Source organism: Mauremys mutica, chromosome 6 (assembly GCF_020497125.1).
Source record: "Mauremys mutica isolate MM-2020 ecotype Southern chromosome 6, ASM2049712v1, whole genome shotgun sequence".
Taxonomy (NCBI): Eukaryota; Metazoa; Chordata; order Testudines; family Geoemydidae; genus Mauremys; species Mauremys mutica.
The window spans coordinates 26,089,807-26,112,332 of record NC_059077.1 but is presented as its reverse complement, the minus strand read 5'-3'; the positions used below and the strand labels follow the sequence as shown (position 1 = coordinate 26,112,332).

The 22,526-nt window shown below is 42.4% G+C and overlaps 1 protein-coding gene across 3 annotated transcripts in view; it reads right to left on the bottom strand.

Annotated features, from left to right (window-relative positions):
* OSMR (oncostatin M receptor) overlaps positions 1-22,526 on the bottom strand; it is a 66,664-nt gene that overhangs the window by 7,444 nt on the left and 36,694 nt on the right. For 2 of the 3 annotated variants that reach the window (XM_045020134.1, XM_045020136.1), the window contains exons 4-12: positions 19,608-19,776; positions 13,711-13,998; positions 12,116-12,245; positions 10,027-10,190; positions 8,423-8,568; positions 3,151-3,313; positions 2,161-2,237; positions 1,267-1,489; positions 310-510 (exon numbers count right to left, since the gene is read on the bottom strand). In XM_045020134.1, coding sequence (XP_044876069.1) covers positions 310-510; positions 1,267-1,489; positions 2,161-2,237; positions 3,151-3,313; positions 8,423-8,568; positions 10,027-10,190; positions 12,116-12,245; positions 13,711-13,998; positions 19,608-19,776 — 1,561 coding nt within the window. Of the gene's footprint in view, positions 1-309; positions 511-1,266; positions 1,490-2,160; positions 2,238-3,150; positions 3,314-8,422; positions 8,569-10,026; positions 10,191-12,115; positions 12,246-13,710; positions 13,999-19,607; positions 19,777-20,569; positions 20,801-22,526 lie in introns of those variants that run through there. The other variant, XM_045020135.1, reaches the window with a different exon arrangement.

Below are 22,526 nucleotides of genomic sequence, written 5' to 3'. Positions count from 1 at the left end.
TGTTCGTGGTTTTGATCAAGATAGTAAACAAAATAATACCACAGATGGTCCTGATGGACAAACACCTGTCAGCAATGGTCTTTACTTGGTCCTGCCTCAGTGCAGGGGGTTGGATGTTGACCTCTCAAGGTCCTTGCCAATCCTACATGTCTATGATTCTGTGAAAGAAAACTGACACACTGGGCAGTTGTTAGTCTTTAATAATTGATTTCCCAGAAACTGTTTCCTAAAATTCAGATGCATGCCACCCAATGCCCTAACAAAGAGTTGCAGCATAAACATCTTAATGAAGAATTGTTCTGCTTTCACCTGAGTTGATGAGACAACTGGAGGTGTTGAAATCGAATCTCTTCCACTGAAAGTCACAATGCTGGGACCTTGGAAAGTTGCACCAGTCGACAATGTATCCATGAAATGCATTTGTGGCCTTCCAAGAAATATAAATGCCATCAACTGTGCCATTAACTCTTTCTTCTTCAAGGTCAGTGTGATCAACCTCTTCTTCAGCACCTTGGAAAGAATGGACTAAAGCACTTCACAAAATAGTACATCTATCTATCTAGAATATATATGTTTTCTAGCAGGAAGACCTATACTTTAGGTCAAATTAAGATTGGTAGAATTACTATGCTAGTATTGCCATTACTATACCCGGTGACTGGATACCAGTAAAACTTCAGATTTTGTCTTTTCAATAATGTTTCATCATTATGAAATACTCACCCCCCCCCCAATAGGGAAAGGACCCTGAAAGTTGATCCCTACCACTAAGAGGCTAATTACTCAAATACCTTCTAGTTGGGTGACTGCATTAAATTTTTTAATATCAGGAACGGAACTGCAGGCTCACAAAACTGGAGCCCGAAATAGTAGGTCACTAGAGTCTGATCCTGACGTGAGTTCTATGTGAGTAGGATCCTTGCATCCATATGCAAATGCAGGACTGAGGACCTTGTTGGTTAAACCCATAAGTATTTTGCTCACTGGGATAACCCCATGAATGTACCATATTATATTTGTGAAAGCCCCAAGTGGGTGGAGAACAGGGAATAGATAAAGATACAAATACTGCTATTATCTTACAGGCTAAGTGATCTCCATTGATAGACGGTAATAGTTTTCAAACACATCAGTGGCAAAACAGTCATTTTAATTCCAAGACTAGATTAATTATTCCATGATAAATAAAATATTACTGACTGTAAAATAACTATACAAGATAAGCACCCACAAAAGTTATTTTAATTGGATTGAAGATACACAAACCATTATCTGTCGCCCGGGAGATGATTATCACTGAAGGAAGTGAAGAAGTAATATTGTTTCTTGCTGCCATGCTGATTTTGTAGGAATGGTTATCAATGGAAATTGTAGTACTGTTTTGTGATGCAGAAATGGAGATGTGTTCAGGCTCAGAGGCTTTCTCTAACTTTTCCCAGGTTATCTCAAATGAAATACCTCCACTATTAGCTCTAAAGTCTGGAAATGGCTGGGAAAAAAACGAAAATATATCAAGATCTATTTAATCTGCAGCTAAATTTACACTACTGCAAATTGTATTTGGCATGATTCTTATGGTAGAAGCTTTTAAGGGTAAGAAGGATACTGTACTTGTGATATTCTGTTTTACAGGGGGGAAAAGAGAGAATTGGTTTTCACTTGAAGGATGACATTAAACAAATGACAATTATTTCCACTTAACCCATATTTTATATGTGCATATAGAAATATTTTTTTTAAATTACGGGGAGTTTTGAAATAAGGCAATCTGAAGGATTTGTGTATATTGATTCTTATTTGTGCTTATTGAATGGACAATTTAAAAAAGCAGGCTTTCCATTAACTTTTTAAAAAATCATTTTGGCACCCAAACATAACATCACTACGTTTTCTTGGGGGGAAATAGAGGTTCCACTGGGGGAAAAAAAAAAAAAAAAGCAACATATGGTCCAAATCCACAGCTTTTTGAACAAAAATCCAGACTCTCTCAGGACCAGCGTAAGCAGTGTGGCGATTATGGTTTCCATTATCACAAGAGCAGCACATCATATGGAAAACTAAAATGAGAGCGAAATCTTGCACCCTGCCAGGAAAAATACCCCAGATACTGTGCCAGTCATTTCTGTAAGCATTCTTAACCATTTCTGTGCCCAGACTCACCTTCCAGAATAAGGTCACATTCCATCCTCCCAAAACTGGGGTAACTTCTCTCCAGACATCAAGTTTCCCTGAGGGAGCTGCGATCAATCACATAAAACAAAGCTGCTGTATATTGGGAAGGGTGAACTGTCCAAACCTTTCCTAATATTTGTTAAGGAGACCATCCCACATGCAACTCAGCTAGACCCCAAAACTCACCGACCCTGTGCCTCCAAACCAAAAACTGAAACTCCCTTGAAACTACAGAAACGACTCCTGGATCATTCCGTGCCAAGCCCCACTTCCGCTCCCTCCCCAACACACACGGCTGTTCCCACCACTGAATGATGCCTCCACACTCAAAACTCACAGCTACTACTATGCCTGTTGAGTGGTCCAGCTGCTCCCACTTCATATCTCCCCAGTTCTGATTCATCTGGTGCATTCTGGGCTCTATCAAGCACCAGAACTTCAGATTTAAAGTGGTGGAGACCTAGCAGAGTGATAGATTCCAGACAAACAAATGGAACCTTTTAAAGATGTGCTATGCCAACAGTCTGGGGAGGCACAGGAAGAGGGGGTTACAGGGAGGAGAGAGCCAATGGTGTAATTCAAGGCAGAGACATCATAGAAGATAGCTGAAGATATGCTGGGAGTGGCAAAGGGAAGAAGAAGAGTCAACTAGCACACCTCCCTGGTCAGGGAAAAACGTGATGGGATTGAGTTTGGCACAAGGTTCAGATAAAGCACCTGGAGTTCTGAAACCTTATCTGATTTCACCTGAAGCTCGAGTTTCACCAATCAGTCTGTTCTGTGCACATATTTTAAAATGGCATTGACCCAATACCTGCAGCGCTTAGGCTTGCTTTTCCTCTCCAGCCCCATACACCAATGACAAGCAGCTTGCTGGTATTTCCAGACATCAGTCTGGCTGATGGCAAACAGCAACTTGAAGAGCAAGTTTCAGCCTCCCACCCCTCCCCGTCCCCGTTCCCAATGGACTGAACTCACCTGCTTCATTTGTTCTGACTCTTATGGTTTTGCTCCATTCACTCCATTTCCAGAAGTGGCTAGCTGCACCACAGCGCATTCTAAAGGCATAATTGGTGAAAGGCTGCAAGCCACCTAGGGTGAGGTGTGGATATGAATTTGATTGAACAACTGAACTATTGTGCTGCAAAAGCAAAGGAGAAATGTCACGTGGTTAGGGTTCAGACATCTTTCATGAGAAAGAGGTTGTTGGCTGAGATTCAGGAAGTCATTCTGTCCCCCACTTCAATCAACAGCACATTTATTACATCTGCCTTGTCAAGTTTGACCCAATGCAGAAAATTATGTGGAAACATGCTGGAAAAGTCAGAGTAGGTCCAAATACATGGACATACGGGAGGCCCACAAAGAGCTCTATTAACCCCTTTTGCTAATGCTGTCGATAGGAGCCCTTCAGGTTGGTCTGCCAATATTGCTACACCTCTACCCCGATATAACGCGACCCGATATAACACGAATTTGGATATAACGCGGTAAAGCAGTGCTCCGGGGGGGGCGGGCTTGCGCTCTCCAGCGGATCAAAGCAAGTTCGATGTAACGCGGTTTCACCTATAACACGGTAAGATTTTTTGGCTCCTGAGGACAGCGTTATATCGTGGTAGAGGTGTACTTAATTTTTTTATCTATGTAGGTTGAAAAAGGTGTAATTAGTGAGACCTATTTCTCCCACTTCTGCCTCTGGTGCTTCTGCTGGTGTCCATGTGCCCCTTTCTTTTATCATATATTTAAAATATCTACCTACATGGACCTCCTTACTAGGATCAGGTAAATAGGATGATGTTCTGGACATGTACATACCATTGGGTTATTATACACATGTTCCACATTGGACCCTCCCTTCAGGTGTCCCCCCCGACTTGCTACCATCCTCAAAAGCAGTGTTTCCCAAACTTGGGACGCCACTCGTGTAGGGAAAGCCCCTGGCGGGTCGGGCCAGTTTGTTTACCTGCCACATCTGCAGGTTCAGTTCGCTGCTCCAGGCCAATGGCAAGAGCTGGAAGCGGCGCGGGCCGAGGGACTTACTGGCCGCCATTTCCAGCAGCCCCCATTGGCCTGGAGCAGCAAACCGCGGCCAATGGGAGCCGTGATCAGCCAAACCTGCGGACGCGGCAGGTAAACAAACCGGCCAGGCCCGCCAGGTGCTTTCCCTACACAAGCAGTGTCCCAAGTTTGGGAAACACTGCTCTAAAGGATTAGGATGAACTCTACCCAAGATAAAGTGGGTCTGCCATAGGGACCCCATATTTTGTATAGTCCCCTCCTCTAAACTATCATCTGTGATGATCTCCCACAGTTGGCACACTTGAGAGACAACATCCGCTGGGAGATCTTCAGGGAGGCCTGTCCATCTACACTTCCTACAAAAGTGGAGCACTCCTGCTTGTGCTTTACTTAGAGAGGCAAGGTGGGTGAGGTAATATTTTTTATTGGACCAACTTCTGTTTGTGAGAGAGACAAGCTTTCAAGCTTTATTTGTCCTTTAATATTCTGGAGCTGAGCTTCCTGTGTGTGGACTGCACCATAGGGAACTCTAGATAAACTTGTGAAGAACAGGCGAGCTAAACACTCACTAAAGTATGTGGAACAAGGTTATGGAATCTGCTGCAACCTTCCTCCCGGTCCAGGAGGCTGAGAGGGGTCGGGAAAGCTAGAAAACTGAATGTTCACACAAGTCTTCATGGACATCAGCTATACTACATGCTGTAGCTGCACAGACACCAAGCTGTAATTCAAGACATTCTGGCCCCTACACATAGGCCTCTACCACTGGAACTGAAGCTGAAATCTCCATTAGCTCCAGTAATATTAGGGCTTATAAGGCCTCCTGCCAGTACATGGTAGCAAGCTCTTACACACTGCAGCAAGTCTAGCATTCTACCCAATAGAGGGCAGTAATGTATATGCAGACTAGTCAGCATAATACATCTGGGAAGTCTAAATGTCAACTGCAACAGTTCTTTGGTCACAGAGACATCACAGTCGTCAGCAGTACCGCACAATGAGGCTGCACAGACTTCCCTGGTCATCAGTAGGAATAGAATTCAGGATCACCTGTCCCAGAAAACACAGGCCTCTACAAGTTATGTTAAATTATTTATCCATAGGCTTGCCAGAATGCAATTTTATTTTTTTGTAATTTTGTTCAATATTGATGTTTAAGCAATTTTTAAAACTTTAATCTATTTAAATTTTCACAATTGTGCAAAATTATGGGCAGGTCAGGCAATGGGAGGGTCTGTTAGGCCTGCCCCACCCTACCTTGGTTCTTGCTCCACAAACAGAAAGCAGAAGGCCAGAGTCCAAAGTGCAGGCAATGCAATGTTTATTGGGGTTAACAAGAAAGCATATCCACAACTCTGTACACCAGTAGTGTTTTTCTTTCCTTTCTTTTCCTTTTTAGTAGGCTTAATTATACCTGTAGTGTATGCCCTGGTACCACCCCTTACAATTTATGGTCATGTTCCGTTTTGGAGGGTCTTGAGTCTGGGGGCTTCGGTACCACCTCTTTTGTACTGCATGAGAGGGGTAGGGAGTGAGGTTATGTACTGGGCAGGGCCACCTTTTCTTTGGCTTTTAGTGTTCCTTATACCTCCTCCCTTGCCTCTCCTGACTGGTTGCTTGATCTTGTCTTGGGAAAGGAGTTGACTCTGACACATCCTGATGGTTTTCAGCTCCTCAAGTTTTCACATGGCCAAGCCTGAGCAATTTACTTTGCTTCCTAAGCTTTCTGCATTCTCTCCTTTTGCCATTGCTATTCACACAGCCATTTTTTCCTGTGTCTCAGGCTCACATGCTACAGAGCATCTATGATTCCTCCTTTCCTGCTCCTCATCCAACCAGGCTGTCACTAAATCCTGTTGCTATTTGCTCCACAACATTTTAAAAACACTTGTCCATAGCCAGATTCCCTTCCCACCACCCAGACACATGCACCTTCCTCACCTGTAGCCTCTATTATTGCTTCTCTCAAGATTTACAGTGACTGGAAAGTGAAAGTTCAAACTGGAAACAAATGTTGATTTTTAGGTGAGGGTTGTTAATGACTGGGACAGCTTGCCCACGGATGTCTTTCTACAAGTTTTGTTCTAACTCAACCACGTTGAGCTAGATGCAGAAATCATTGGGTGAAATTCTATGGCCTGTGTTATGCACAAGGTCAGACCAGATGACAACTGCAGTCCATTTTGACTTTAAATACCTAGGAATTATGCAACTGCTACGATTCTCTTCCTGACCTGATCACACCACATCACTCACTACTAAAGTCTCTCCACTGGCTCTGTCCCAACCTAGCTCTTGAATTTCATCTCTCATCAGATCTCTCTTGCTGCTCCCACAGAGCCAGCCTCAATAACTTGTCTGTTCTCAGTGGCCTTTGCAGTGGTGGTGTAGCCGTGTTGGTGGCAGGATATGAGACAGTCAAGGCAGGAGACATCTATTGGTGGTGTGATACTCTGATTATCTTCTCTAGACACGAGGAAGAGCTCTGTGAAGCCCAAAAACTTGTCTCTTCCACCAACAGAAGTTGATCTAATAAATATATGACCTCGCTCATCTTGCCGCTCACAATAGCTTTCATGGAATCATAGAATATCAGGGTTGGAAGGGACCTCAGGAGGTCATCTAGTCCAACCCCCTGCTCAAAGCAGGACCAACACCAACTAAATCATCCCAGCCAGAGCTTTGTCAAGCCTGACTTTAAAAACCTTGAAGGAAGGAGATTCCACCACCTCCCTAGGTAACCCATTCCAGTGCTTCACTACCCTCCTAGTGAAAAAGTTTTTCCTAATGTCCAACCTAAACCTCCCCCTCTGCAACTTGAGACCATTACTCCTTGTTCTGTCATCTGCTACCACTGAGAACAGTCTAGATCCATCCTCTTTGGAACCCTTTTTCAGGTAGTTGAAAGCAGCTATCAAATCCTCCCTCATTCTTCTCTTCTGTAAACTAAATAATCCCAGTTCCCTCAGCCTCTCCTCATAAATCATGTGCTCTAGCCCCCTAATCATTTTTGTTGCCCTCTGCTGGACTCTTTCCAATTTTTTCACATCCTTCTTGTAGTGTGGGGCCCAAAATTGGACACAGTACTCCAGATGGGGCCTCACCAATGCTGAATCAAGGGGAATGATCACGTCCCTCAATCTGCTGGCAATGCCCCTACTTATACAGCCCAAAATGCTGTTAGCCTTCTTGGCAACAGGGGCACACTGTCAACTCACATCCAGCTTCTCGTCCACTGTAACCCCTAGGTCCTTTTCTGCAGAACTGCTGCCCAGCCATTCGGTCCCTAGTCTGTAGCAGTACATGGGATTCTTCCGTCCTAAGTGCAGGACTCTGCACTTGTCCTGGTTGAACCTCATCAGATTTTTTTTTTGGCCCAATCCTCTAATTTGTCTAGGTCCCTCTGTATCCTATCCTTACCCTCCAGTATATCTACCACTCCTCCCAGTTTAGTGTCATCTGCAAACTTGCTGAGGGTGCAATCCACGCCATCCTCCAGATCATTAATGAAGATATTCAACAAAACTGGTCCCAGGACCGACCCTTGGGCACTCTGCTTGATACTGGCTGCCAACTAGACATGGAGCTATTGATCACTACTCATTGAGCCCGACGATCTAGCCAGCTTTCTATCCACCTTATAGTCCATTCATCCAGCCCATACTTCTTTGACATGCCAGCAAGAATACTGTGGGAGACCGTATCAAAAGCTTTGCTAAAGTCAAGGAATAACACATCTACTGTTTTCCCCTCATCCACAGAGCCAGTTATCTCCTCATAGAAGGCAATTAGGTTAGTCAGGCATGACTTGCCCTTGGTGAAGCCATGCTGACTGTTCCTGATCACTTTCCTCTCCTCTAAGTGCTTCAGAATTGATTCCTTGAGGACCTGCTCCATGATTTTTCCAGGGACTGAGGTGATGCTGACTGGCCTGTACTTCCCCAGATCCTCCTCCTTCCCTTTTTTTAAATCTGGGCACTACATTAGCCTTTTTCCAGTCATCTTTTGTCTCTCACCTGGTCTCCACCAACACTGACAGCCTCAAAGGCCTGAACATTTCTCCTAGAATGTGATTTGATCATACACACGTGCACATTTGGCATTCCACCTACGAAGGGCCAGTGGTTCACCCACCCACTACCCATGGTATTAAAAACCATGAAACAAATATACTATACTCCATACCCAAAACCACCAGTTGCTTGTCTAGACTGAAACTTAAGTTTCTTACCAGTTCCACTTGCCCACTTGGGTGGCGATTTTCAATCTGACATAGTAGCTTAATTGCTTTGTGCTTGGGTTGCATACTCCAGTATAAACTGACTTCTGTGGCTTTCATATCTTCTACAGAAAGGTCAGAGGGGGGAAATGGATGAACTGCCAAAGGGAAAGATAGGTTAGATTCTGAAAAACTTGAATTCAAGCACTTTCAAAATGTCTTCATTGAGCAATAAAAGTGATTACGAGGCTTAGTCTAGGATTTCCTCATTACATCTCTCCCAGTGGGATTCCAGGCAGAGGGACACATGTATTAGTAAAAATAAGTGATGCTTTTAGAAATTGAATCTTTTATTGTTTATCTACTGCTCTGGGGGCTCTGAGGCCCAGAAGTAGTTCACTGGACTAGGAGCCAAAGACTTGCAGTTCTATTCACCACTCTTCGATTGACTGAATGTGAGAAGGTCAATTAAACTTTCCGTGGCTCAGTTTCTGCATCTGAAAAATGGGCCTACTGCTATTCATCTTCCCTTGTTAAAGTCCGTTGAGATCCTCAGATGATATGTGCTCCATAAGTAGTAGTAGTAGAAGACCTAGATGGTGTCTAAATCTGACCCTTGAATGCTTCCAATATTGATACTGCAGAGCTGGAAATGTTGGGTGTAAATTTGGTTTTGCTTTATTTGCTAATGTTTTTAAAATCAGCAAAAAATCTACATCAAATATCTGCAGCGATAGAAAAATGGCAGGACTTGCCTAAAAAGGCTGGTTAGAAGAGCACTCAAAACATAAAGCTTTATATCATCAGAAAGAAACATCTAGTATTGTTACAAGAAGCACCTACAATTCCTAGAACTAAAAGCAGTGTGAGAAAGAAACTCATTTTCTTGTGTTTTCAGTGTGTTTCCTTTATGCATTTGAGAGCACTTTGTGTATAGTCAATTTTCCTGCTTCACTTAGGGTAAATTGCTCTTCTTGACTCAGGCACTAGCATGATAATAATACTGTCATCCACTGCTCATGGGTGGCATGTGCCCACTCCCTCAGACTCTGTACTAATGTGTTTGCCACTCAAATGTCACTCCTTATGAGGGAATCATTCAGTCTAGGCTCAAAGTTATGTCCATCCCACACAAATTTGGTTTTTGAAGATTTACATCAGAAACATGCAATTGTGAAACTGTGGTGTCAAAGTCCTGTATGCCAAAGGAATGATCCCACAGCCCTTTGTTTCCTGAGTGGCTCCTTTTTTTGTGCTCTTCATTTGGGCCCTGTGTTGCGCATCACTTCCCACATTTGGCAGATTCTGAGGCCACAAAGGGGATCATTTTGATCACTTAGCTCTCAACCTGGAGATCAGACCGTGTTCATCAGTAACAGCAGCTGCAAAACTGAAACTAAAGAGGGGACAGGCAAATGTGGGCACAGAGAAGATGGGAATCGGGGCAAGCTGGGAAGGAACAAATGTATTTCTAGCTTTCAATCTGAGAGAGGTTTTCAGACAATACTGCCTCAGAGAGAAATAGGAGGGGTGGCCCCAGAATGTTTGCTGGTGGTGATCTTCAGCCTACCCAAAAGAACCTTCAAAACATCAACAAGGAGCAGGAAAACCCTTACCTCTATGAGCTACATCAAGGACAAAATAAGCACTTCTCTCCCCTAGAGGGTTTTGGGCAGTCAGTGTTAGGTTGTATATCATCTGCTGGCCTATCGCCCAAGAACAACGGATGGGTTCTAGATACGTTTCTGTTTCTGGGTAGCACAATGGTTTTTGGGAAAACCTTTCAAGAGAGAGGAAAAAGACTCTGGTTTATTTTTCTTTGATTTAAAATCATAAATGCTGCAGAAGTGCAATAATGGATTCAGAAACTGTGATGCCTACCTAGAACAGAACTAAAACTTAAATAAAAATACAGCTATTGTATATGCATAATTCTCTATCAACAAATGTAACAAATAGTAATTTCTATTATATTTTAAAACAACTGTGGTATAAAGGAGGGTACCCAGGAATGGTTTATTTGAAAAGCAAAAAGCTTTCAGAAGTCGGTAAGCAACTGTGGCAGATTATCTAATGAGGTTGGGTGATCTAATACTTCTATCTTGTTTCATGGGCTGTCAGTTCATGCCACTCAGTATTCTGCAGGAGAACTGTGGGGATAGGGAATTGGATGAATTCCCAATGTTCTTGCTGTTGACCACAGAAAAATTCCATGGGAGTTAAATACTAAAATTCTGACCAATTCAATTCTAAAATGGCCTTATGCAAGACGGTTCAGTAACAGCCCATAAGTATTTTCAGTACTGTTGGTTTTTCAGCAGAGGTTAAGCTGTTATACAGTGTCCTGAATGGATTGAACTCACATGCACAAACTTACTCATGTCTATAACTGTAGGAACCAAACCATAAAACACTGATGCTTTCCAGACTGCCCAACAACTGGGGGGGAGCTGGAGGGAGGGGGGCGGCATAGGCATAGTTTGACTATTTTGTGGGGGAGGTGCGACACACACACTGAAGTCACTTCCCCTGGTTCACTGGCTCTCTCCCCAACCTGGAGTGGTACCTGGGCTGCCAATGCTGGGGGGCAGAAGGGCTGGCTTAATGGAGGAGCCCCATCTGCTGCTGCGGGGATGCCACATGCATTCCCCTATCCCCTTTTCTTCCCCATTCCCCTTCCCCACTGATTCTTCCCCATCCCTTCCCTGCCTCGTTCCCCTTCTCTTCCCCCACCCTATCCCATCTCCCTTCCTTTCACACGGCCTCTTCCCCCCACCGGCACTCACAGTTGAAACAAGCTGGTAGCCATGCGGGGTGCCCAGCACGCATAGAAGGGGAAGCACTAGGACCCAGGAGGTGGCATCCAGCAGCAAAGGCAGTGAGCCAGAGGGTCCAAGCGAGCTGGAAACATGCCCGCAGTGTAGGCACGACAGAGCCCCCCTATTCTCTGGCAGGCTGAGTAGAGCAAAGCCAGAGCAGCTCAGTGCTTGCCGAAATTGAGGGGGACAATGGCATGTGACCCTGGGTGCCCCCACATGCCTCTGGGAGGAAATGCTGCCCAAACGACACCTATGGGGGGGGGATTGGGATGTGGGGGGGAAGGGGCTGGGATGAGTTTGCGCAAGTAAACGTGTGCAGTCTCTAAACAAAAATGAATTAGCAATGCCTAATCTTAGGCAGGGCTAGAAGTGAGAAAATGAGTGTGGCTCACTCTGATTAGAGAGCTTGGTTCCTGAGCTGTCTCTGACAACCACAAGGTGGTGGGAACAGAATGAGCCATCCAGTCCTTCTGACAACAAAATAGTGAGTAAAGGAGAATATATTTCCAGGACTCACGTGGACATTCAGAAAGCTTTGACAAAGGCCCTCACGAGAACCTATTAAAGAAAATCAGTCCTGGTTAAGGAGGTAATTTATTAGTGTGATGGGTCAGAAACTGGTGAGGAGACTAAAGCAAGAGTGAGGCTAGTTGGTCAGTTTACGACATGAGAAAGTGTTAATGGTGGGTGCTCCAAAGTCCTGTGCTGTTAAACCTCTGTTGTTTGAATGTATTGCTTAATGAGCTGGAAAAGGGTACAACTCCTTGTAGCATACAGAGAAAAATACTTTAATAGATTCCAAGGGCAGAAGGGACCATTAGATCTTCTCGTCAAACGTCCTGTAGAGCACAGGCCATAACTAATTTAATCAATTAAGAAAACATACCTTTCAAACAAGTGGTATTTTGTTGAATAAGGCCCATAAAGATAGGTATCTTCTCCTGGATTCCAAGTACAGGTTACTGTCGTCATGTTCCGAGTGTCACAGTAAAGATCTTTAGGCTCAGGAGGTGGTTCTTGTAATTAAAACCAAGGAGAAGATCAACATGACAAATGTAGCAACAACTACATAACATTTTTGCCTTTAACTAACGATTAGCATGTACAAAGCCTGGTTCAGTACAGGCATTATTATTTCAATTGCACTCATACAAACACAGCCTCAGAGAAGAAAGCAGACTAAAATGTATGGTACTCTGAAAGATCACTGCACTCCAAACATGTTATTTATGTAAAATAATGATCTATCCAATGTTTAGGATGTCACCCAACTTAAAACTTACTTCTATACTTGGAGGGGAAAAGTTTTATACTATGCTAATATTGTGCACATTCAAGCTGAATTCTTAGGTGACTGTGTTCAACCAGCAGAAGAGCTGTGTAAGCTCAAAATCTTTTCTCTCTCTCCAATAAAAGATCTCACCCAGCTTGTCTGTGGTTGTTAAGTCAGTGTAGTTGTAGCTGTGTCAGTCCCAGGTACGGTGACTAGATAGAAAGTGTGAAAAATCAGGATCGGGATGGGGGGTAATAGATGCATACATAAGAAAAAGCCCCAAATATTGGGACTGTCCCTATAAAATCAGGACATCTGGTCACTCTAGTCCCAGGATATTAGAGAGACAAGCTGGGTGAGGTAATATCTTTTACTGGACCAAATTCTGTTGGGGTGAGAGACAAACTTTTGAGCTTAGCCTCAGACCTAAGAGCTCTGTGTATGTCTACACTACAGCCGCGCACCTACACTGATGCAGCACTGATGCAGCTGCACCGCTGTAGTGCTTCTAAGTGAGAGGCAGTAGCTATGTCCGACCAAGTGCTGACCACACCGGCGCTTAGATCAGTATAACTCATGTCACTTGGGTGTCGATTATTTACACTCCTGAGAGATGTAACTTTTACCAAAGTAATTTGTAGCGGAGACATAGCCTGGGAAATGTATTCAGAGTGTCACAGCTAAATACAAGGTAGAACAGATTGTTCAGCATAAGTAGTTAACACATATTTCAAGGCACTGTTCAAGGTGAAGTGGCCTGTTAACACCCCTCCAGTTGGAGGAGGAAGGCAGCTGCAGGGGAAAGGGAAGGGAGGGTAGTAGATTGCTGTAAAAAGCCATAAATCTAGTGTCTATTCAGTCCATGATTTTTAGTATCTACCAAAGTTATTAATTTAAGCTTCCAGGTTTATCTGTTTGCTAAAGCATTAATAGGTCTTGGGATTAATCCATGAACCTCTTTTAGTCAAAATCTACTTGCGCTCTTTACACTTGAAAACAAACTTTTCTTCTCTGGAACGTGTAATGCGAGGGCACACAGTCGGAACCAGTTCCTCAGCTGGTGTAAATAGGCATAGCTCCACAGAGGCCACCGGAGCAATGCTAGTTTATAGCAGCTCAGAACCCAAGTGAACTTTACAAGTGATTTTTGTAGAAAGCAATCCCTCCCAGCAACAGAAAAAGAGACCCTAAGCAAATTGTGTACTTACTGCCCACAAAGAGATGTGTTGCACTGTAATTTTTGCTTCCTTTACCAGAGATGTTACAAAAGGCAGGAATGCCAGGCGTTTCTGCATGCAACACCTTATTCATAGTAATCACCATGTTTCGCTGGCTTGTGTTTGAGTCTGGGTAATAATAATCAGTGTAATTAAACAAAAAATTCAAAATTCGGCTATCTTTGCCTCCAATGCAGCAAAAAGTGACATTTGAGCCTTCCTCTACAACTTTATCTTCTGGGAAGATGTATGGTGTGTAGTCATCTGAAGTATCTAGGCCTGCAAGATACAAAAGAATAAATCTTTTCAGTTGAATGTTCTTTCTTTATGCCATGGAGTCTCTTGTGAACAGTCTACCCCATGACTAGATAGCTGAGAAAGCACTAGGGACAAGTTTTCAAAAGGGTGCTCAAGATAGGTGCCTGTGACTTTGAATGCATAACTAGGCGTTTGCACACATCTGGTAATTGTACCTCAACTATCCACATGCAAACATCTACTTGTACACCATCATGTGATGTTCTCCCACTTCAGTCCTCCTTAAACCCGTAAGATATAAAACTTAAGTGGTGCATGAGCCTTTGTACAGTGGTGAATTTCACCCCCTAGCACCTGATCCAGAACCCAACTAAGTCAATGGAAAGGCTCCCATTAACTTTACATCTGACCTCAACGTGGGATTTATATATATGATTTTGCAAAGGCAAGCTGGGATGCTAGGTGTGAACATTTGTTCCTTAATGACCAGGAAATGTCCAATGTTAATTCATAAATGGATTCCTTCAGTCTAACTAGAATAAAAAAGATTTCATCCATTAAAAGGTGAGTTTGAAAGGCTTTTTATCTGCCAAGACCCAAGTTAAGGGCCCTGTGCTTCTCCTGCTACATTTGGTAACATTTCTAGTATCTAAATCCAAGCAGGACCTGTGCGAACCTGAACCAGTGCAGATAGTAGTTCCTTAACTAAACCGTTTAGTCATCCTTTCAAAACACATTTTTAAAAGTTATCTAAGTTCACCAGAAATGATGCTGTTCCAGTGAAAACAGTCAATCTGAAAGGGCTAATCACTGCCTTGTAGTCAGTCAATTTTTCCTGTGTTCTACAAATATAGTTCACAGAAGTTCATTCAGAAGTGACAGTAGTAATTGGTTTACTACTAGTGTCTCTTGTCCTTAATTTTAATTATGATTGCCAAACACCATTGTGGCTTTAAGTCCCAGAAGCCTTATAATAAAAACCTTTGTGGCACCTTAGAGACTAACAAATTTGTTAAATTTGTTAGTCTCTAAGGTGCCACAAGGACACCTCATTGTTTTTGCTGATACAGACTAACACGGCTACCACTCTGAAATAGAAACCTTGTTATAACCTTAGCTACAGAGAGGCTTCTGTCTGTTCATATTAAACTAGTACATGAATGCAAAGCCAAATCAACAATTGTGCATTCGGGAAAAAAAAATAAACTTCAGAGAACCATTAATACCGGTAACTCTTGGTTCTCAGTATTAGTTTATATGACTACTACAGCCTGATGACAGTGAATCAAGAATCACCAGTGGTTAATTTATGTCCCACATTCACAGAACACATGATGCTGTTACAAAGATGGAATTGTTGAAGTGATTCTGCACTGAGTCCAAGAATTATTATGCAACAGCTTCCGAAGAGACATTGCCTTCCTAGAAGAGCCCTAATGAAAGGAACAAGTCAGACTTCAGTGGTAAAGATATTATAGCTTCCTTGTTTACTACAGCAGCATTGCCAAGGGCATTACGGATATACCACAAAGTAGGACTACATTTATCCTCAAAGACTAAGGCCTTGTCTACACTGGCATTTTACAGTTCTGCAACTTTCAGCGCTGTAAAGTGCCAGTGTAGACAGTGCACCAGTGCTCTCCCAGCGCTGATGCCGCGACTATACACCCACGTTAAAGCGCTGCTGCGACAGCACTTTAACATTGCTAGTGAAGACATACCCTCAGGCTGTCTCTACACTGCACTTTCGTCGTTAAAACTTTTGTTGCTCAGGGGTGTGAAAAAATTACTCCCGAAACGACAAAAGTTTTACTGATGAAAAGCACCGGTGTGGACAGCACTTCATCGGGAGGAGATGCTCTCCCACCAACAAAGCTACCACCCCCCCTTGTTGGGGGTGGTTTTATTTTGTCATCAGGAGAGCACTCTCATGGCGACAAAGAGTGGCTACACCATGTACCTTACAATGGCGTGGCTGTACCAGCACAGCTGTGCCACTGTAAGGCGCGCAGTGTAGACGTAGCCTAAGAGATCCTGGAGTTGTACAACTCAATTGCCTTCTAGCCAGGTATAAAATGTAATTTATATAACTTTACTGAAACTAAAACTGAACATATTTTAAATACATGATTTAATATAATCTGGATTAACAGCATTAAAAGTTTCCTGTAAAATAAAACCATCATAGCAGCATGAGGTTTTGCTAATTAATTTATTCAATACTTACATTTCTCATTGCCTTCAGTAGAAACCTTTAAATTAAGAACGCAGGTAAGGAATCTGCCATTCAACCAGATGCCCAAAACATAACATTCTCGTCTCATATAGTCTTTTGTTCTTTGAGAATAAAAACCACACCCTCAAAACATATAAAAGTCTATTTTAAATTTAACTCCATTTATTGTGATCAGAATCCTACTGACTTTATTCATGTGACTAGTCCCAGTCAACAAAGGCTGCAAGACTGAGCCCTTTAGAGGGAATTCCATGCATGCACGTTTGTTTTCTAAATAAAATGAATGAGATCTGTACCACTTTTCAGAGTTTTACTTCTTTTATGCAAAGACTGGTGTTCATGAGCAGGCTGTCTCATACCTTATACTTTGCAATTCTATTGTAGTTTTCATCTGAGGATCTCAAAGCACTATACAAAACACAATCAATCTTCATTATCTCCTGTAAGGAAAGTGAGCCTTTTTCTATCTATGCTACAATTGGGTAAAGAGAAGCACAGGAAGGTGAAGCAATTTGTCCAAGGTCGCATAGCAAATCAGTGACAGAGCTAGGAAAAAAGCAAGAGTTCCTGGCTCTACCCAGCAGCTATCTTTCTTCTCTGCCTGTATACAGTAATACTCTATCTGTTGTTTTAATTTGCTGACTACAGTTTTTCTAATGAGATTAAACAATACTTGGAAGTTCTATCATTTTTCTAGGACAGTAAAAACATTAAAAACAATGCACTAAATGAAACAATTGTTCAAACCTAGAGGAAACTAGGGTGATAAGTAATAGCTAACATGAATTTGTCAAAAACGAAATAATGCCAAACCAATCTAACTTCCTCCTTTGACATGTTTACGGCCTATTCTATAGCGGGAAAGCAGTAGACACAATATACCAGGATTTCAGGAAGGTTTTTGGCACACTCCTACATGACATAGTCCTAAACAAACTAGGGACTGTGGTCTAGATTAAATTACTATAAAGTGGGAGCACAACTGGCTGAAAAATTATACTCAAAGAGTAGTTTGGAATGGTTTGCTGTTAAGCTGGGAGCATGTATCAAGAGGGGTCCTGCAGAGGCCTGTTCTGGGGCCAGTGCCATTTAGTATTTTCATTAATGATTTAGATAATAAGAACATAAGAATGGCCGTACTGGGTCAGACCAAAGGTCCATCTAGCCCAGTATCCTGTCTACCGACAATGGCCAATGCCAGGTGCCCCAGAGGGAGTGAACCTAACAGGCAATGATCAAGTGATCTCTCTCCTGCCATCCATCTCCACCCTCTGACAAACAGGCTAGAGACACCCTTCCTTACCCATCCTGGCTAATATCCATTTATGGACTTAACCTCCATGAATTTATCCAGTTCTCTTTTAAACACTTATAGTCCTAGCCTTCACAACCTGCTCAGGCAAGGAGTTCCACAAGTTGACTGTGCGCTGTGTGAAGAACAATAAAGTAGAGAGTATATTAATAAAATGCGCAGCTGCAACAAGCTGGAAGGGGTTGGATTGAAAGACAGGATTAGAATTCAAAATGATCTTGATAAACTGAAGAATTGGTCTGAAATCAACAAGATGAAATTCCATGAAGACAAGTGTGAAATACTTCACTTGGGAAGAAAAGGATATGGGGGTTATAGTGGATCACAAATTGAATACAAGTCGTCAATGTGATGCAGTTGCAAAAAAGGCAAGTATATTGATATGTATTAATAGGAGTGTCATATGTAAGGTACAGGAGGTAATTGTCCCAGCACTGGTCAGTACTCTGTCCAGTTCTGGACACCACATTTTCAGAAAGATGAGGACAAACCGGAGTACATTCAACAAAAATGGAAAAAGGGCTGGAAAACTGTATGAGGAAGAACTGAACATATTAGTTCTAGTGAAGAGAAGGCTGAGGGAGGAAACCTGATATCTGGTTTCAAATCTGTCATAAAGAGGACAGTGATCAATTGTTCTCCATACATGATTGTCTCATCAGGGCAATTTGAGCTTTGAACTGTCTGCAGAACACTGAACAAGAGATGCCACAATGGGTTACTTGATTAACAGTGGACATGCTGCTGTTGTGAGATTTATGCTGCTGGCACTTCTGCTCTGCGTCAGTAGTTCTCCTCTACTCAGACTGGTGATCCAGTATGGATGAGACTTCGCCAGGTAGAATGATCATGAGCAAAATCTTCCCAAAACTGTTGAAATGCCTCAAGGACAACTTCAAGGAGTCTTTCACAAATTTCTTCTGGCCTCCCTGAGAGCATTTTCCCTGCTTTAGTTCACCATAAAAGATCTTTGGCAGTTGCTCACCTGACATTCTGGTGACATGGCCTACCCATCTCATCTGGGATTTCATGAACAGAGTACGGATGCTTAGAATACCTGCCCATATGAGAATCTCACTATCTGGAACCTTGTCTTGCCATCTTAACCTCATCAGTTTCCTCAGACAGCCCATGTGAAAGTGATTCAGCTTCATTACATGGCATCTATGCACCATCTAGGTTTTGCATGCATACATCTAAGTTGGAAACATGATACCTTTGTAGACCTTCAGTTTTGTTTGTTGATTAATCCCTGTGTACTCCCACACATTTGCACATAATCTGCCACTTGCTTCGGCAATTCTGGCGTTGGTTTCACTATCAGTGTGAACTGCATGTGACAGTGTACTGCTGAGGTAGGTGAACTTGTCCAATGCCTGGAGGGTTTGGCCATGCACTGTGATAATAGGCTCTATATAAGGCTTTCTTGGTACAGGCTGATACATCACTTCTGTCTTCTTGATGTTGATTGTGAGACCAAAACTGTAAGGATAGTTAAGCACTGGAACATATTATCTAGGGAGGCTGTGGAACCCCTGCCATTGGAGATTTTAAGAACAGGTTAGACAAAAACACTTTTCAGGGATGTGCTAGGTATACTTAATCCTGCCCCAGCACAGCGCTGGGGGGTAGGGCAGGAGGGAAGGCGGAGGAGGACTAGATGACCTCACGAGGGCCCTTCCAGTCCCACATTTCTATGGTTCTATGAAACAATACTGACAAGTACAGTAGAACCCCGTTTATCCGACCCTCCCTTAACCGGCTCTCTACGTTTACCAAACAACCAGAACTCCAAGGCCAGAAGCGGGTAATCTCTCCTTTGGCCACTAGATGGTGCTGCAGCATCACATTTTCCCATTCTCCAGTTTGTCCTGATTTTTGCTTGTCTGATCTAGCCTGGCCTGTCCCAATTAGATCAGATAAACGGGGTTCTGCTGTATTAGCAATATATTCTAAAATAGTCCATTGATGTCGCATAGCCACTGCTGACATGAACTCCAATATTTTACTGGTTTTACACTAGCAAATTAAACCACAGCATTAAATCAGCAAAGAAATATTCCAAAGTCTTGCTTTGCTTACCCAGCACAGTCTCCCACTGACTCCAACGACTCCAGAGTTTAGAGAATCTTTCATCATTCACCATGCTCCTGATTCTTACAGAGTGGGACATGCATTCCAAAGGTAATTCTGAATCCCAACTCCAGTGCAGAGTTTTATTCAATTTATTGAGAGTTGTGTTATAATACTCCTAAAAACAAACAATAGGTAAGTAAAAAGAACAGGAATACTTGCGGCACCTTAGAGACTAACAAATTTATTTGAGCATGAGCTTTCGTGGGCTGCAGCCCACTTCTTTGGATGCATAGACTGGAACACACAGCAAGAAGATATTTATATGTACAGAGAACATGAAAAGGTGGAAGTAGCCATACCAACTGTAAGAGGCCAATCAATTGAGATGAGCTATCATCAGCAGGAGAAAAAAAAACTTTTGAAGTGATAATTGAGATGACACATAGAAGGTGTGAGGATACTTAACATGGGGAAATAGATTCAATTAGTGAAATGGCCCAACCATTCCCTGTCTCTGTTCAAACCGAAGTTAATTGTATCTAATTTGCATATTAATTCAAGTTCAGCAGTCTCTCTTTGGAGTCTGTTTTTGAAGTTTTTTTGTTGTAAAATTGCCACCTTAAAGTCTGTCACTGAGTGGTTAGAGAGGTTGAAGTGTTCTCCCACCGGTTTTTGAATGTTATGATTCCTGATGTCAGATTTGTGTCCATTTATTCTTTTGCGTAGAGACTGTCCGGTTTGGCCAATGTATATGACAGAGGGGCACTGCTGGCACATGATGGCATATATCACGTTGGTAGATGTGCAGGTGAATGAGTCCCTGATGGTGTGGCTGATGTGATTAGGTACATATGCTATTAAGGCAGAGTATGCGGAGTTATGGTGAACAAAAGTATGTGCAGAATGCTTAGTTTGGAATTAGGTTTAGCTGTTATGACATAGATAGGCTCCGTAGAAGTTGGTGTTACCCCGGAATTGACATTCCTGCGTGTGCCCGAGAACTTGACAGTACGACAGTCAGTCAGCCATTTTGTATGTTCAGCCACTGCCAGCTGAAAACCAAACATCACATAGCTAGGAATAATCTTAGGCCTTTGGGAGACAAGATCAGACAGCTGCATGCTTGTAGTTTGTTAATCAGAAAAAATAGAACAAAAATTATAAAAAGTTTGTCAATCGCAACCTGCGTTTTAGGTGCCCATGACGTTGTTATTGTTGTTAGCTAAAAATATTTTAAATGTTTTAAAATAATAAGTAGTTTATTAAAATTTAAAAAATTGGTAACCCAGTAGAGGTTGTTACGCTAACCCACTAGGAGTCACTATAGGTTACGTGCTTGGTTAAAGTTAGCTATAAAAAATTAGGCAAAAGTAAATACCTCAGAGCAGTCTGCGGGAGCTTTTCTTCAGGCAAGGAGCTGACAGCTAAACTCCCCACTGGCGGTATGGAAAAAGGGCCCCTGGAAGCCCGGCTGTTAATCACTCAACCATCTCAGATTGTGGGTAACTAGATCTGGAATGTCCTAAACCAAGTGTGTGTGTGCTTAATATCCAATAAATAAATAAATAAAGTAGTTTTAAATAAGAGCATGCTTGCTTATATCAATCATTTATTGGACAGCAGCACTGTTCCCATTAATTTATTCCTGACACTGCCTAAAATAAAAGGTAAGTTACCACTGTTTTTGGGTTCTGAAAACCCCAGGTAACATTGGGTGTGTAACTCTCTAAGGCTCCTTGAAAATCCCAGTTGTAATCCTGCATCTCAAATTTTCAGAAAAGTTTGTGTGTAACTGCAGACCTCGTTTACACATGTAGTTAGCGAGATTGCAGGCTTGATTCACAATTGTATTGTTCCCACTCTATGACGGTGCAATTCTACGGAAATCAGTGAAGCTATGTCCGCATAAAATCAGAATCATGCAGTGGTGGATCAGCCTGTATGTTCAAAAGTAGTAATTTCACTTTCAGGTGACCAGTAGGTTGATTGTGCTTGCAGTTATGCTAATTTGAACACACAACATTCAATGCATAGCTGCACACTTGATAGTTTTCTGATCATCTGGAGGCTTATGTACATCCTCACTCTACACTGCTACTGTATATATCTGTATTGGTGGAGAATTAATTTTATATTTGACTGTAGTCCTCAGGCTGAAAGAGAGCTGAAAGTCCTACAATGGGATGGGGAACAAAAGGCATGGTAGGAAATGGTTTAAAAGATATGGTGGGGTTTTGTAATCTGCAAAAAAAATTAAAATATACTACCATTGCAAAGTCACCATGACTCAAACTGATTCAAGGACCAGACTAGCCATGCAGGCAAATGTTGCTCTGTTTTCTGAAGGGGGGTGCATTTTTCCCAGCATGCTGCAGTTCTGCACAGCCCCAGTGCAGGAGCATGGCTCAAGGCCACTACAAAAGAACACGCGCGCGCGCACACACGCTATTCTAATTGAATTGCTTGCTGCAAGTGTACAGCTCAGAACGCTTCTTATTTTTAAAAAAAATAAGAAACTGGGTCCTATCCTCAGCTGGTGTAAATCAGTATAGCTCCACTGGCAGCTCTGACTATGTTTAGAATTCAGCATCACTATCTCTGTTCATAAGATAACACCTGGACTTTCTTCAATGGCTTTGCTCCCCAGACTTTTACAATTGATTTCAGTGACATTTTATGACTTCATGTTCATTTTTAATTTCAGGGGAACTCTTTAGCTTCTGTTCTGAATAGTATACAAAACTGTACTTGTTTCAGCATGAACTATATCACTCATCCATTGTATTATTATGGTACTTTCTTCTTTATAATAAAATAGTAGTAAGAACATAAGCTGCTGGTAGTGACACACAACAACTGACCAAATGGACTTTGTATGTTAAGCTTTCACCCTATGCACTGGATATTAGTCATATCAATTCAGCC